General features: G+C 44.3%; 1 protein-coding gene across 1 annotated transcript in view; it reads left to right on the forward strand.

The window, feature by feature from the left end:
* Acoxl (acyl-CoA oxidase like) overlaps positions 1-16,959 on the forward strand; it is a 292,744-nt gene that overhangs the window by 253,452 nt on the left and 22,333 nt on the right. Inside the window, exon 18 of the mRNA XM_037205208.1 lies at positions 15,676-15,777. Coding sequence (XP_037061103.1) covers positions 15,676-15,777 — 102 coding nt within the window. The remainder of the gene's footprint in view (positions 1-15,675; positions 15,778-16,959) is intronic.

Genomic DNA, 16,959 nt, shown 5'->3' on the forward strand with positions numbered 1-16,959 from the left:
CTGTTAAATGTAAGAAGTCACTTAAAATAGACATTAGGAGACAGGCAAGCCAGGAGACCTGGCCCAAGGCATGGTGTGCCTGGAGTCCTCCGGGTTCTCGGGAAGTTTCATAGCCCAGAGTTGTTGAAAACAAAATAGAAAGAAGAGCAGCTCCCAATCTGGAAAAGGCTGCTATATACCGCCGCAGCAGCATGAGGAAGAGGAAGAGGAGGGGAGGAGGAAGAGGAGAAAGAGAAAGTGGCACTGCTTACTAAAAGGTCCAAGAAGGAGGCAGCCTATAAAGACGGTAACCTTGACTTTGGTTCTAGAAGCCAGTGCAACAGGGCAAGAAACAGAAAAAACGCAAACGGTATCCTTTTAGACAAGCGAGATGAAAAGCTACCGCTGACTTCCATGGGACATGCTTGCCTGTCTGGTTAGACACTAGCAGGTGTGTCCAGCTGGCAGCCACCTGCTTGTGTGCCTGGGATAGCCACGAGGGTTCCCAAGACAAAACAGTAAACCGACTTAAAAATTCATGGGCTTTTTGTTCTGTTTTGGTTTGGGGTTTTATATATATATAAATTGATTGCACCCTTCTCAAGTACGAGCTTTGTAGATGACAATCCTGTGTCACAATGTCAAACGGTTAGATGCACCTGTAAGGTGTTTCAAAGCAAGGGGAAGAAAGAAAAAAGAAAAACATTAATTGCTGGAACTAAAAACTGAGTCCACCAAAGTTATAGATACAAGGTCAACATGAAAATATTGATATTATTTTTGAATGCTAGTAATGGACACCTGGACACTGAATGTTTTAAATACATTTTAAATGTACAGTATATTAAAACACATGCATGCATACACACACATACACACACACACACACACAACTACCTACCAAAACATTTGTAGGGCTTGAATGTGTGGGACTGATTTGAAATGCTGATGAATCAGATCAAAGTGGATCTACATAAATGGAGAGAGTCATGAGCTAGAAGCTTCTACACAGTAAATACGTAAGTTCTTTTTATCAGGATACACAAGATTGACATAATTCCTATTAAAAAGTCTTATTGCTGGGAACAAAAGCGTCCTGAAATTTTTAAGTAATGTCAAGTACCTAGAAGAGCTTAACAGATCTTGAAAAGAAAATGAAGTGGGAGGCATCAGTCAAAACAGTTTCAACTATTGTAATTAGAGTAATCCAGACTACATTGTTGGTGGACGCATGCGCACACAACTCAACAGATCATGCCGGGGAATGCAGAAACATGAAACACATACTCCAGTAGGGCCACCTGGCTTGTTGAAATGGAGACAGAAAACCCAACAGAAGAAAGACAGCCTCTTTAACAAATGGTGCTGTGGTAACTGGGCACTCACAGACAAAATAAGACGAGGAGAAGCCAAAGATGGTGGAGAATCTGGGATGGCAGTAAGTTAAGTCGGGATCTGTGTCTGACTGAGCTGAGTGCTTATCCACAAGTCTCCAGCTTGGTTGCGTGCTTCTCAGCCAATGTGTGAGTCAGCTTTCTGTGACTATGACCAATACCCAACCAAGCAACTTATCGAGAGGGAAGGTTAGTGGCTATAGTGGTGCAGGCCTGTGGTTCTGAGAGCTGGGATGTAGCTTGGGGTAGGATACTTGCCTACAATGCATGAGGCCCTCAGTTGATCTCCCATACCATAAGAAATGGGGGGGGGGCTAGGCGGTGGTGGCGCATGCCTTTAATCCCAGCACTTGGGAGGCAGAGCCAGGCGGATCTCTGTGATTTCGAGGCCAGCCTGGTCTCCAAAGCAAGTTTCAGGAAAGGTGCAAAGCTATACAGAGAAACCCTGTCTCGAAAAACCAAAAAAAAAAAAAAAAAAAAAAAAAAAAAAAAAAAAAAAAAAAAAAAAAAAAAAAGAGGCTAGAGCTGTAGCACAAATCTTAAAAGGTCTTATTAATAAAAACAAACCTGGTGCCAGGTATTGGGGGGTGAATGCTGGAAGATCAGAGAAGCAGAACAAGCCACAGCTACCTCACCTTGCCAGTTCCTCAGCTGATCCTGTTTCCTCATACTGGAAGCCTCTGAGTCCTCATCCAAATGGATCTCAGCTGAACTGCCGCTTAAACTAAAAGCTTAACCAGCCTAGTTCCTGGTTTTCATGCCTTATACACCTTTCTGCTTCCTGCCCTCACTTCCTGGGATTAAAGGCTTATGTCACCATGCCTGGCTGTTTCCAGTGTGGCTTTAAACTCACAGAGATCCAGACGGATCTCTGCCTCCCAAGTGATAGGATAAAAGGCATGTGTGCCACCATTTTCTGGCCTCTATATCTAGTGGCTGTTCTGTTCTCTGACCCCAGATACGTTTATTAGGGTACACAATATTTTGGGGAACACAATACCACCACATAGAGCTCTATTTTGGCTTATGGTTCCAAAGGTTTCGGTCCAGGACCGGGTGGATGTCCTACTTTGGGGTTCCTTGGTTCCGGAAGCTGTGTAATATAACAAAGCCATTCATCTCTGTGCCAAGATGCTAGGGTGAACAGAAGAGCCCTGCTCCCCAGAACGCCTTCAAGGGTGCATGCCAGTGACTAGATGTGCCACCCTGCCGTGCCTCTTAAAGGTTTCAAGTTGGAGACGAAACCTCTAAGATACAGGCCTTTGAGGGACATTTAGGACCCAGGCTGCCGCCCTCAGCCTGCACAGTAGGTTATGCAGGAGCCCCTAGGGGTATAACCTAGCCTGCGTGGCTGGTTTGCTGAATTTCCTCACTCCTGTAATGCATGGTAAACTCTACAAGGTGGAGGAGAGTGGATCTTCGAGAATATAGCAGCCACACGCCAGCTGTCTGACACCATGTTACAGAACTTTCTCCCTGCCGTCCCTACTTGGTGCTCAGACAAAGCAGGGCTCAGGACTCCTGCCGTCCAGACCATTCACAAGGTCATAAAAACATGGCCTCCGCCTCCATATCTGGAGCTTTCTCTCATCTCCCTCTGTGTTTGTTGATTTCTGTACATTTTCTGTCATCTGGAGAGCAGGATGCATCTGTCTCCAGGCCTGTCATCAGTGAAGGCAGACGGCAGGCTTCTCTGGGGCCATCCCTGTCTTTTGTCAGCTCCTATGTGTTGGATCAGCCATGACACCAGCATGTGTCCCATCCTGAAGAGAAGTCATCTCTGCCTCAGAACATGGTGCAAAAGAGAGAAAAAGCCAAAGAGATCCATGAAACTTCTCCCCCACCTTCCACTCCTAGAATGAATAGGTTGGGATTTTTAAGTGGAGACACATTCCAGATAGTTTGGAAAACAAGCTTTAATGATGAACAACTCCCTCAGATGGTCAAATAATATTACACTAAAATTGACACAATACTGCCTTCCCTTTTGGGTTAAATATGATTGTGACTGCCTTACCTGAGCTCACAGCTGGGACCTGAAGGGGACGGAATGGGAACTAGGTGGCTCAGAGGTAGGCATTGCTCCAGTCTGGTCCAATTTAAGTCACTTTCCTGTTGTAAGGAATGCCCTTAGAAACCGCAAAGCTGGTACTTTCTTGCTAATGCTGACAGAAATTCCTTAAACCAAGAGAGCGCACCATCGCCCATCAATTTTACAAGGCAGTAACGGGGATCCCAAGCGGCTAAAGGCTGAGGCTGGAGGCAGACCACTTCATCACAGTGAGAGAACTGGGTTGCTGCTGGGGAAGCTCTTCTGTGCTCACGCTGCTCTTCCCATGTGTTAATAAGCTTTGTTCATCTTCTCTGACACCATAGGCCAGCTTGGTCCATTTGCTTCATCTCCCAGCTGATTATGCAGCTCAGGCTATGGATGTAGGCCACCGGCTTGTCATAAATCGCAGGCAGCCCCCCACCCCTCTCTGTTGTGAGTCCCAGTGGGCCTCGACTCCTGGGAACCAAGGCTCTCTGAACTCCATGGTTTCACAAATGCACATGGGGCCCAGATACTGGCCTGGGCACAGCGGGACATTCCAAGATGCATGAGCTACACCTTTTTGATCATGTTGTGGTCAAGGAGTGAGTCACATGACCAGATAATTACACCAGCAGGCAAACTGTGTAATGGAGGGGAGAAAACCACATAGTTGTGAGAACCGAAGAGGGAGGAAGACAAGGTTTGAATACAGAGGCCTTCTGAAAACATGGACATTTCAGCTTGGGGTCTGCCATTTCAAAAAAGAGGGACTTGAGCATCAATGAGATGCTGAAGTTGTTGAGTGAAGGGGTAGGCTCTGAGAAGCCCTCCAGACCCTGACACACTCAGGAGACAGAGCAAATAGGAGAAGCCTGCGTCTGTGGCTGGCATAAGGGTTTTACTGGCAACTGCTTTTGTAAGAGGGGAGACACTACAAAATAATGCTATGCAGTCTAGTCAGTGTTCAGTACCACACACAGTACATGTTCACTATTATAAAGCACCGTGAAATGCACGTAAGTGCATTGTTAAACTTTTAACAGTCGGTAGCACCACAGATGTGCTCACAAGAGCATCATCAAATGGGTATGTAATGCTTTGCTCTGCAGTGTTAGGGTATCTTCATCTCCAAGGGGAAGTTTGCAAACCACTACAATATTTTGTTTTGTTTTGATGCAAGGTCTTGCTCTACATCCAGGTTGGCTTGGAACTTGCTACACAGCTCAGGTGGAACTAGAGATAATGGTGATCCTCCTGTCTCGGCTCTCCAGCATCCATTATAATCTTACAGGCTCCTGGGTGATCTGTTGAAGACAGAAATGCCAGACTTGGAGTTTAATTTTAAAAAAAAATACATATTTTTAAGTTACTATGAAGCCACATGATTTTGTTCAGGAAAGTACAGGACTGTGAATTTTGACACACATAGATTTGTGGAAACTCTCACAATCAGGATCCAACACAATTTAACCTTTCTTAAAAACAGTCTTCTGCTATGGTTTTTTAATTCTGTTTTCCCTTTCTAGTGCCTCCTGGAAACCAATGTTCTAGTCTCTGTCACTATATTTTCTCTTTCTGAGACTGTACAAATGGAATTCTACGACCTTTAGACTTTTTACATTCACATCTTTCTCTTGGCATGATGACTTGGAGATTTGGCTGAGTCAGAATCTATCATATAGATCTACCACAGTTTATCTGTCCACCCACTGAAAGATGTTTAGCTGCTATGAATATTTGTGTGTAGGCTGTTATGTGAGCATAGGCCTTCAGTTCTCTGAGACAGCATTTCTCAGCTTTGGCGCATCCTTTGGATCGTAAATGTGCTCATATGTATTAAAGGTTTGATGCCCACAGTGACAACACAGATGTGAGGCCTGCTGAGAGGGTGTGGATTACTGTGAGCGTGTCCTGGAAAAGGGAGGTGTGACCCCAGGCTCTTCCTCTTTTATGTCTCAGCAAACTTGGCTGTTATCTACTCCCCACTAGAGGCCTAAGAGTAGTATCTCTGCCTGATCGTGGACTAAAACGTTCAAAACTGTGAGCCCGAATTAACTTTGTCTCCTTATCAGTTGGTAACATCAGGTATTTGTTACAGTAGCAGGTAACTGTTATACTCACATGTGTGTCTACATACTCAGCACGTCCAGCCTCAGTGTGTGGGGAGGGAAGTGTCCCTGCCCACTCCGGGATATTTGGTGGTATCACCAGCTTCTACCTCTAGATGCTAATGGAATCCCTCAGTTTCGATGAACAAAATATCTACAGAAGTTGCCAAATGCAAAAACCATCCATGGCTGAGAGCCGCTCCTCCACTGGGGTAATCGAGAGTTGTAAGAAGAAATAAACCCTTTCATCCCGAGTTGGTTTTGGTGATGGTCTTTAATGCAGGAATAGAAGCCCTTCTAATGAAGACAGCAGGAAGACATTATACATGTTTAGTGTTATTCGTTAGAGAGAGGTGTAATTCACCATCATGTCTCATGGTTGTTCTTCAAAAACTTTTAAATGATAGATTCAGCTTCTTCTATCTTTGTAATACTATTCTAGTCAAGTATTTCATCTTGTGTGATTCCTAATAACATACAATGTTCTATAAATTGCTCTATTTCTTCTGAATTAGGGGATTTGCATGAGTGATGCCCATGGTTTCCCATTTTGCCTTTGGGTTTCTGTGGGGCTATGTAGCTTTCTGCTACTTCATATCTGATTTTTTTTTTCTTTAAGCACATGAGGGCACACCCTACTTCAGGGCCTGAGTGACTATAATTTCTTTTATTTATTCTTCTCTCATATACTATATCCTGACCTCAGTTTCCCCCGCTTCTTCCTCTCCCATTACCTCCCCCTTCCTCCCCATCTCCCATTCACTCCTGCTCCGTTTCTCTTCAGAAAAGGGCAGGCCTTCCATGGATATCAACCAAATATGGCATATCAAGTTGCAGTAAGACTAGGCACTTCCCATCATATTAAAACTGGATGAGGCAACCCAGTAGGAGAAAAAGAGTCCCAAAAGTAGTCAAAGAGTCAGAGACAGCCCCTGCTCCTGCTGTTAGGTGTCCCGCAAGAAGACCAAAATACACACGGCTCCCTGATTGTCCGTTCAGTCTTCGAGCACCTTTGAGCCTAAGTTGGTTGATTCTGTGGGTTGTCTTGTGGTGTTCTTTACCCCTCTGGTTCCTACAATCCTTCCTCCCCCTCTTCCTTAGGATTCCCAGAGCTCCACCTAAGGTTTGACTGTGGGTCTCTGCATCTGTTTCCATCAGTGGCTGGATGAAGCCTCTCTGAGGACAGCTATGCCAGGTTCCTATCTATGAGTATAACAGGATACCATTAGGGAGCATTGCACTGACTTTTCATTTCCCCTTTTCATTTCTGATTTTGTTAATTTGGATTTTCTCTCTCTGCCTTTTGGTTAGTTTGGGTAAGGTTTTTGTCTATCTTGTTGATTTTCTCCAAGAACCAACTCTGTTTCATTGATTCTTTGTATTGTTCTCTTTGTTTCTGTTTTATTCGGTTCAGCCTCAATTTGATTGTTTCCTGCCATTTACTCCTCTTAGGTGTGTCTGCTTCTTTTTGTTCTAGAGCTTTAAGGTGCGCTGTTAAGTTGCTAGTATGAGATCCCTCTAATTTCTTTATGAAGGCACTTAGTGCTATGAATTTCCTCCCAGCTCCACTTTCCTGTGTCCCATAAGTTTGAGGAGTACCTTCATTTTCATTGACTTCTAGGAAGTGTTGAATTTCCTTCTTCTTTCTTTCTTAATTTCTTTCTTATTTCTTCCTTGACATGGTGATCATTCAGTCACGAGTTGTTCAGTTTCCATAAGTTTATATGTTTCTGTTGTTAATATCCAGCTTTAATCTGTGGTGGACTGATGGGATGCAGGGGGTTATTTTAATTTTCTTGCATCTGTTGAGACTTGCTTTGTGACTGAGTATGTGGTCAGTTTTGGAGAAGGCTCCACAAGGTGCTGAGAAGAAGGTATTCTTTTGTGTTTGGGTGAAATGTCTGTAGATCTCTGTTAGGTCCATTTGAGTCAGAACGTGTTAGTTACATTATTTTTGTGTTTAGTTTTTGTCTGGATGCTCTGTCCGTCGTGAGAGTGGAGTGGTGAAGTATTCCACTATTAATGTGTGGAGTTCAACGTGTAATTTAAGCTTTAGTAACTTTTCTTTGACAAACGTGGGTGCCCTTTCATTTGGGGCATAGATGTTCAGAACTGAAATGTCATCTAGGGGGATTTTTCCTTTGATGAGTATGAAATGTCCTTCCCCATCTCTTTTGGTTAATTTTGGTTGGAAGTCCATTTTGTTAGATATTAGAATAGCTACAGCAGCTATTGGGTCCATTTGCTTCGAAAATCCTTTTCCAACCCTTTACTCTTAGGTAATGTCTATCTTTGATGTTGAGATACTGTTTCAGTAGGGTATCTCCACTATGGTTTTTGGCAGCCTGCCTGACCTCTGGGGTTTGGGGTGCCACTGTTGTCTCTGCGGTTCTGGGAGCTGGTGTGGTCTCTGGTAGGTCAGTGGCTTTCTGCTGGAGTTGTGGGCTAGGATCTTCATATCCGAACTTAATAACTGGTATCTCTATTTTCATGTTCTTAAGCTCATTAGAATTTTGTTAATTATGTTGATTATATCAAATAACAAATGTGGTTTTCATTTATTTATCTTGATTGCTTTTCTATTGTTACTTTTACTTTTGTCTTTTTATATCCTACATTTATTTTTTGTCAGGTTGCTTTGGATTTGTTTTACTCTTTTTTTTTAAAGATTATTGAGCTGAAAGTTTACATTAAATTTTTCTTCTTTAAGCTAAAAATTTGATGTGAATTTGCCTATGAGAACTGCTTTCTCTACATTCCATAAGTATTTGCATATTTTATTTTAATTTCCTTCCCTTCCCTTGAGATTTATTTCTTCATTTATAAATTATTAAGAAGGGTACAGTTTAGTCTCCAAGTGTCAAAAGGTTGTCTCTGTTTCTCTTGTTATTATTGGTTACTTGGCCAGCTTAATGAAAATTATAGGACATATAGTGTTTTAATATCAGGAAAATCAGACCAGAGCAAAGAAAACATCTGGAAATAGAGATAAGTATACCACAATATGAGAAATGATGTAGCCAGTGGTGGTGGTGCTCACTTTTAGACCCAGCATTCAGGAGGCAGAGGCAGAGGCAAGCAGATCTCTGTGAGTTCGAGGCCAGCCTGGGCTATAAAGTGAGTTCCAGGAAAGGCACCAAAGCTACACAGAGAAACCCTGTCTCAAAAAACAAACAAACGAAAAAACAAGAAGAAGAAAAAAAAAAAAAAAAGAAAAAAAAAAAAGAAGAAGAAGAAGAAGAAGCTGAAATCTCAGTAATGAGGGCCTGAGATGGTAGATCCCGAGAGCTCACTTGCTACCCCACCTAGAATAAGCGGGTTCTCACTGAACCAGAAGAGACCCTCTGCCCCAAGGCAGTAAGATCAAGATTGATAGAGGACACCCAGCATCTTCTCTGGCCTCCACACTTGTGCATATGCATGCCTGTACATTCAAGTGCAACATACATACACACTCTATAACATATAGAAACAGATAGATAGATAGATAGATAGATAGATAGATAGATAGATAGATAGATATAGATATGTATGAGAGAGAGAGAGAGAGTACATATGTAATACAAAGCCCAGACAGAACTAAAAAGATGTGTATTATTTACACTTCAATTGTTAAAACTGTTCTTATGATCCAGGATATGGTTTGTCTTTCTGATTCATTCATATACCTTTAAAAAACAATGTGTTATATGCTATGTAGAACGTTCTGTCAGTAAGATCTAATTGGTTAACAAAAAGTGTTTAGTTCTGTGTTCTTACTGATCCTCTGTCCATCAACAGTCTCTTGGCTGACTCAAATTCTTATCTCTCAAATTCTTGTCGCTGAAAGTCTAATGTTGACACCTCCGGTCACACTGTGGATCTGTCCCTTGCCCCTTTAGTCTTGTCTGAAGAATTTGTCTTGAATGCCTGTTATATCCCTCATATTCAGCAGCATATCTATCTGCAGCTTCTTCAGTTCTCCTTATTATTATGTGATTTCCTCTTTACTCCCGGGTATTTTCTTTGCCCTCGTGTCTATTTGACTTGTGTTGACACACCACTGAAGGATTCTTTGGATTTCTTTTTGCATGGATTATCTCACTCCATCGCCATGGGTTTAGCTTACCTCTATCATATCTGAATTGATTTATACACAAATTAGATTCTTAATTTTGAGGGATCTGAGAGATGGCTTGGTGTTAAGCACATATACTTTTCTTGCAGAGAACCCTAGCCCAGTTTCCAGCACCTACATCAGACAGCTCACAACCACCTGTAACTTCAGCTCCTCTGGTGGTCAGCTCAGGCACTGTACTTGTGAGCAACACACACACACACACACACACACACACTTTAATTATTTTTAAACTTTAAAAAACCATTTTGAAAATCCCTGACTTGATTGGTGTGTTTAGATGACTTCCCTTTACTGATGTTTATGTCTATATGTCACTATTGATGTTTATGTCCACCACTTTATTTTGTTTTTATCCACTATTTGTTCCTTTGTTTTCCCTTACATGCTGTGCTGATCTGCTATGGTCGTTCCGTTCAGAGTGTCTGCTTATCTGCCACTCACTGGCCTGTCCAGTTTCTGCATTCACCTCTGTGCCCCAATTCCATGTCCATAGTCCTCTTGGTGCTTAGCAACATCTGTTCAAATAGACACACCTCTGGCTGAGCTCAGAAGTTCACAAACAGTTTCATGGGTCTATTTCCCCAAGACCACCCTCTCTATGACCTTCCTGGAGCTGTCTGGTCCCCTGGGGCTCCCCTTCCAGCTACAAAGCAGTGGCTTAGCTAGGCTGCCCCTGTGCACCTGCCTTGAGGGACCAGCAGCACGAAGACTGAAGGAGGGAAGATTCAGCTCCCCATCAGCTCAGCCTTACGTGCTTTGAACGCTGGCCTCACGGCTGCCACCATTCATTTTGAAGAGTTTTCCCAGTCTCGACTCCACTGTCTTAGCTTCTACTCTGTTGCTGTGACAGAACACTTGGATAACGGTGACTAAAGAAAGGAAGGACTTATTCTGGCTTACCATTCAAGAACACAGTTCACTCTGGCCAGGAAGTCAAGGCTGCAGAAGTCTGAAGCAGCAGGTCACATTACATCCACAATCGGGAAGCAGACGGCAATAAACGCATGCTGAGCTTGGCTCCCTTTCTCTACGTCCATAGTCCAGATGCCAGCCAGGGAATGGTGCCACCCACAGTGGACAGGTTCTCCCACATCACTTGGTGCAATTAAGATAATCCCCATAAGCATGACCAGAGACTTGTCTCCCAGGTGATCTCTAGATTCTGCAAAGTTAGCAATTAACATTAGCCATCCTGGTCATGTCACCCCAAACCAGAGCCCATAGGTTTTTAGAAAAAGTTATCTGATTTCTTTCATTAAGCTCTGAAGAATAAAGTTCTATGGTATGGTAAGCAAGACCTCACAAATGTATATAATATGGTATCAGACGATTGAAACAAAATCCATAGTGATTTTGAAGGGTTTGCGGTAGAGCACACCATGGAGGTGACTTTAAAAGAACAAATTTATAAGCATTCCCTTAGGGTGAAGTTATGTCTTCGTGGGTTTGTTGAAAGCTGTTCATAGTAGAGTGTAGGTGGAAGTATTAAATGATCAAATATTTTTTATAAACCAAATGGCACGTGATACTTTTCACTCATTTATTTAAAAATGTGACTGTGTGAGAGTACATTCTATCTCACTTTGCATTTGAAAGCATAGATTCCAAACTCAAGGCAGCAATGAAGCTCCACAGATCACAGGGATGAAACAGCATCTGGATACAGTTCCTCCTTTCCGGCATCTTAAAAAGAGAATGAAATACCCAGGAGCCATGGGGTTCAAGACAGCACAGAAACTAAGCTGGTCGGCAGAAGTGGGCTCAGCAATTAAGAGCACTTCTGTTCTTCCGAGGAGCTGAGTTCGATTTCCAGGATCCATATCAGATGACTTACAGCCTCCTGTAACTCTAGTTCTAAGGGATCTCACACCCTCTTCTGATCTCTATGAGTACCCTCACACAATGTGGCACACACACACACACACACACAACAACACATAACAATATTTAAAAAAAAAAAAATTAAACTAAGTTTGTGTAGTAAGAGGAAGGCTGATTCTATTACAGACAAAAAGGCCAGGACGGTAGCATTTGGGAGGCAGAAACAGATGGATTTATATAAATTTGAGGCCAGCCTCATCTACATAGCGAGTTCCAGGCCAGCCAGGGCTATGATGTGAAACTCTTGTTTCAAATGGAAAAATAAATCAACAAAAAGAGGGGCTAGAGAAATGGCTCAGTGGTTAGTAGCACTTACAGTGCAGGTATGAGGATCTGAGGTTAAGTCCCCACGTGAAAAGCCACGAGGGAGTGGACAGGTGGATCACTGGGGCCTGCTCACGGCCGCTAGCCTCACTTGGGGTTCAGTGAGAAACTCTGTGTCAAGAGAATAAGGGGGAGAGTGATACAGTGGGATACCCCTCAGCCTCTGTATGGGCATCAACAACAACAACAACAACACACACACACACACACATGCACACACACACACACACACACACACCACACACGCACATGCACACACACATGCATGCACACACACCACACACACACACGCACACACACACATGCACGCACACACACGCACACACCCCCCCACCCCCCCCACACACGCACACACATGCACACACACGCATGCACACACACGCACGCACCAAGGTGGGGGGGAGAATGAATAGAAATATAAAAGTATCTGTACTGTTAAGATCTGGTATTTAGAAGACATCCTAGACTCCTGATTTGTTTTTTAGGCAGCAGAAGTTACAAGGTCAACAGTATGAGTCACTGGAGACTGAGTCCTACCAGTCCCTTTGTGGAACCCTAGACAGAACCAAGCAGGAACTCTCCAGACCTCTTGGAGCTCATCCGAGCTCATTCATAGCCTCACAGCCAGCATGAAGAAGAGCTGAACATAAATGACTCTTCCAGCACCCAGAGTCCCTGAAGAGCTGTACACAAATGGGGGCTGACCCTGGGTCCTTGATACCTCTACCTAGATGTGATTCTGGCTGCCACAGCCAACCAGCACTCACTCCTATTTACCAGAACAAGCAGGGAGGGCAGCCTCCGCAGAGTCTAAGCTATATTCGTGAAACAAGGCGAAACTAAAGCCAGTTCACAGACTGTGAGCAGGAAGGCAACTTAAGAGCTTAAAGCAGACCCAGTCCCTAAAGCTCCATGTTGAGTCTGGTGCAGTTGGCAGTGTGGAACTAATCCTGGGTTGTGTAGACAGATTCAGGCTTGCCAAGAGCTCTCTGTGATTCAGTGGACTTTTGAACTGGTGGGACTGGGCGAGAGGCTGATGATCACAGATAAAGCTGGGACTTATGGTGAATACCTTGTCTTCTCTCCAGTTCTATTCTCTTCTCTATCCTGTTACATCCCTGGGAAGCTGACCTACTTGGCTCAAGTGGATGCAATCTATCTTAGTTTCTTTCCTGTTGCTGTAACAAAATACCTCAAGTGGATACTGTACGCATTGCAGCTCAGATGGAAAGGGATCCTGGCAGTGAGGAGCCAAGGAATACCACAAAGTCACCGGAAGCGTAGCAGTGGCTTACAGCCATGCTCCGGGGAAGGTTTCTCCAATGTAACAACTCCGCTGCAGCAGGGGAGGATTTCCCCAGCCAAGTTGTTACCAGTTCTCAGATCCCCTGGAGTGTAACAGCTCTGCTCTGATAGCGGAAGGTTTCCCCAGTGAAAGTGTCTGCTCCACTCTTCTCCGCTCCCGCTGGCGGGAAAAGTTGTTACTTCTCTGCTGTACTGCACTTAGAGGAAAGAAGGTCTCACACAAACCTCATTCGAGAGATTCATTGGGAGGGAAGAATCCAGGAGGGCGACTGCCTCTACCATGGTGGAAAAAGGCTGCTCCCAACTGAACAGGCACAGGGCTTATATAGGGCTTCTTAGGGGTGGAATTTTTCCAGGGTGAAGATTTCCAGGGTGAGAATTGGTGGGATTTCAATTACTGAGCTTGGACAAGCTCAGAGATTGACTGGATTTTGTGCTCAGGGATTGGTTGGTTTTTGTATTGAGTTGGTCAGGGGCGGAGTGTGTTTCTTTGGCTCTGGTTTCAGGGCCAAAGTATATTTCTTTCACTGGCTCTGGTTTCAGGGCCAGGGTATGTTTCTTTGGCTGGCCCTTTTACCCTACAGATACTTTATGAAGACTAGCAGTTTCGTTGGCTCACAGCTGTGTTGTAGGCTGGAAGGTCTAAGAACATGGCACAGCCATCTGCTCAGCATTGGTGAGGGGCTTCTTGCTGCATCCTAGTATGGCCAAGCACATTGCAGGAAAAGGGTTCTAGTTCCATTCTCTCTTCCTATAAAAGCTGTCATGTCGTTCTCATCCTCAGGACCCCATGTCACCCCCATTTGCTTCCAAAGGCTCCACCTCCAAGCACCATTAACATTTGAATTTGAGGATTATGTCTCCAACAGGAGGACTCCTGGGAAACATGTTCAAGTCATGGCAGAAGCCTTTCCTCTCAACTCTGTTGGGTTCAGATAACAGCGGGAGACCCCAGAGACAGAATTTCCTGGTTTCCTTCTTACCTCCCTGAGGGGAAGACACCTCCGCTGAGGTCCAGGACTCGTCTTCCTGTAGCCCTTTTTGCACTGCTCTTTCGGACTGTGACAGCTGCCCTTTGCATTCATCTTCCCACCTGACTCTTCTCACCAGACTTGCCAGCTGGAAGGAGCCCCACTGCCCCTGATGCTTTCCCTACAACTTGCCCACACATATCGTGTGTGTAATGCACATGCATACGCACATGTCTGTGCATCCGTACAGGAAGATACGCTCACCCATTTGTGTGCATATGGGGGGGGGCAGAAGTCAACAGTCAGCATCTTCTTTGATTGGCCCCCTCCTTTCTTTTTGAGACAGGGTCTTTCACTGAACCTGGAGGTTATCGCTTGGCCAGACTGGCTGGCCAGTGATCCCCCTGCCTCCACCTCCCAGCTCTGGGATTACAGGCATTCTCTACCAAACTCGGCTTTTTTTTTTTTTTTAAAGAGGGGGAGTTTATCTTTTTTTTAATTTATTTAATTTTATTTTATGTGCATTGGTGTAAAGGTGTTAGATTTCCTGGAACTGGAGTTGCAGACAGTTGTGAGCTGTCCTGTGGGTGCTGGGAATTGAACCTGGGTCCTCTAGAATAGGAGCCAGTGCTCTTAACCACTGAGCCATCTCTCCAGCCCGGCTTTTATTTTTTTTTAAGTGGGTGGTGGGGATCCACGTTGAGCACCCTGCACGTGCAGGTAAGCACCCTGTCACCGAGCTGTGACCCCAACCTAAAACCACCTTCGAAAGAGTCATTATCTTTTAGCGATATGAAGGTGATGGGTGTTCGTGGACGAAGCGGTAGGGTTAGGCTTTGTGCCGCAATGCCACAGAGGGGCTTGAGTGGGAGTCGAGATGAAATGGGGCTGAGGTCTGATAACTGCAGCTGGCTGTGGAGACACGAAGACCTCTGCACAGAACTCCCCCACTCTCTGTGTGATTGGAGATTATGGGATGTTAAACAGCGAATGGATGAATAGCTACATGAGAAGCCACTCTGCCTCTGGAAAACTGGTTGGCTTTTTGCTTGGCAGCTGCCTGTGACATCATTCAGGGTGCTCAGTTTCAGAAATGTAACAGAAAAAAAAAAAAACATGCCGAGGCAAGATGTAAATGAGGAGTGCTATTTTTGTGAAAGTTAATCAAATGCTGCTCAGTGGAAAATATCAAGGTGACATTGCTGAGCATTTTTCATGAATGAGGAGGGAAGCAAACCAGAGTTACACATGGGTTTCAAAAGCTGTTCTGTGTGGACTTCTAAGTCACCTTGGGTGAGGAGGATACAGGGAAGTTACGTATGAACCAAGAAGTCCACACAGAATAGGTTTTTATCTTGAATGGGAGTGATACAGAGGACTTCATTAAACTGTCTATTCTTTTAGAATTGCTTTCAAGGCTTATTGAAATTTAAAAAGCATGGCCATTTTAATTAAAGCAAGCCTTTCTGGTTTTAGAAGGCATGTTGTGATGTTATCCCTGATTCCATACAGTCACACTTTTCTAACATTAGCTTCTTTCCTGTCTCTCACTCTTCAGTTCTGTCTGCTGTATGGAACAAAGCTGGTGTTCCAGGAGCGGGGCTGGTACTTAGAACACAAGTACCTGACTCCCACAGCCAGCATGCGGATCAGGGCTCAGGTAAGAGTCTCCAGTGCAGAAGAGGTGCTTTGTGCACCAGCCTTTGGCTTGTTGCTCTTGTAGGAAACAGTCCTGCTTATGAGTCTCTGAGCGTTGACCTTTGACCTCTAGGACTTTGTGTTCCATAGTCTCTTATGATTCTATTAAGTGACAAGGACTGACTCGCTGTGCATGAACTTCCTGACATTGAAAGTGGAGACAGGAAAGTGTGGGGTTTTTTTTTTTTATCTTGGGGGCGGGGGTATTAACAATTTTTCTTTTCCTTCCAAAGTATATTAACTCATTCTTCATATTCAGAATGTCCTGTGTATTTTTATGTCAGTAGCAACCACAGAAGTGAAGAGCTACTTAATGCCTGAACATAAGGTGGGGCCATTAACCCATCCTAAGGCACTGCTCTAAGGAGAGATAACACAGACAGCAGCAGCAACTGTGAAGCCTGTTTCTAGCACATCTCCTCTGAGAAGCACAAAGAGGTAGAAGACTCAGTCTGAGCAGTATTCAAAGGGGCTTGTTGTAGTGAGAGTCCCAATACAGACTTTTAAAAATCCAAATAATGTGGTTCACGTGCTCAGTCACCCCCCACTGGAGAAAACTGATTATCCCTTTGCCTGCAGTTGTAAATTGCAAATAGCTTCTTGGTTAGGATTGGGGCCACTTCCCCCTCTCAGTGCTGGGACCCCATCTGCCTTGAACCTGGATGGGTCCTGTGCATGAGAGCACAGTCTCCATGAGCTCATGTGGGCATCAGTCCTGTTGTGTCTGAAGGATGACATTCCTTAGAGTTATCCATCACCTCTGACTCTTACCATCTTTCCTCATCCTCTTCCACACAGATCTCTGGGCCTCAAGGGGAGGGGTTTGATAAAGGCATCCCACACAGGACTGTGTTCCAAGTCCCTCATTCTCTATACATTGTCATGCTGTGGGTTGTAGTTGGAAGTTTTTCTGTGTCCCACCTGGCCCACGGTCAGGACAAATCTCTCTCACCCGCCAGTCCTGCAGCCGCTCGGACCCAAGTAAACACACAGAGGCTTATATTATTTACAAACTGTATGGCCATTAGCTCAAGCTTATTACTGACTAGCTCTTACACTTAAATTAACCCATAATTCTTATTTATGTTTAGCCATGTGGCTTGGTACCTTTTCTCAGTTCTGGCTTCACATCCTGCTTTCTCTG

Source organism: Peromyscus leucopus, chromosome 4 (assembly GCF_004664715.2).
Source record: "Peromyscus leucopus breed LL Stock chromosome 4, UCI_PerLeu_2.1, whole genome shotgun sequence".
Lineage (NCBI taxonomy): Eukaryota > Metazoa > Chordata > Mammalia > Rodentia > Cricetidae > Peromyscus > Peromyscus leucopus.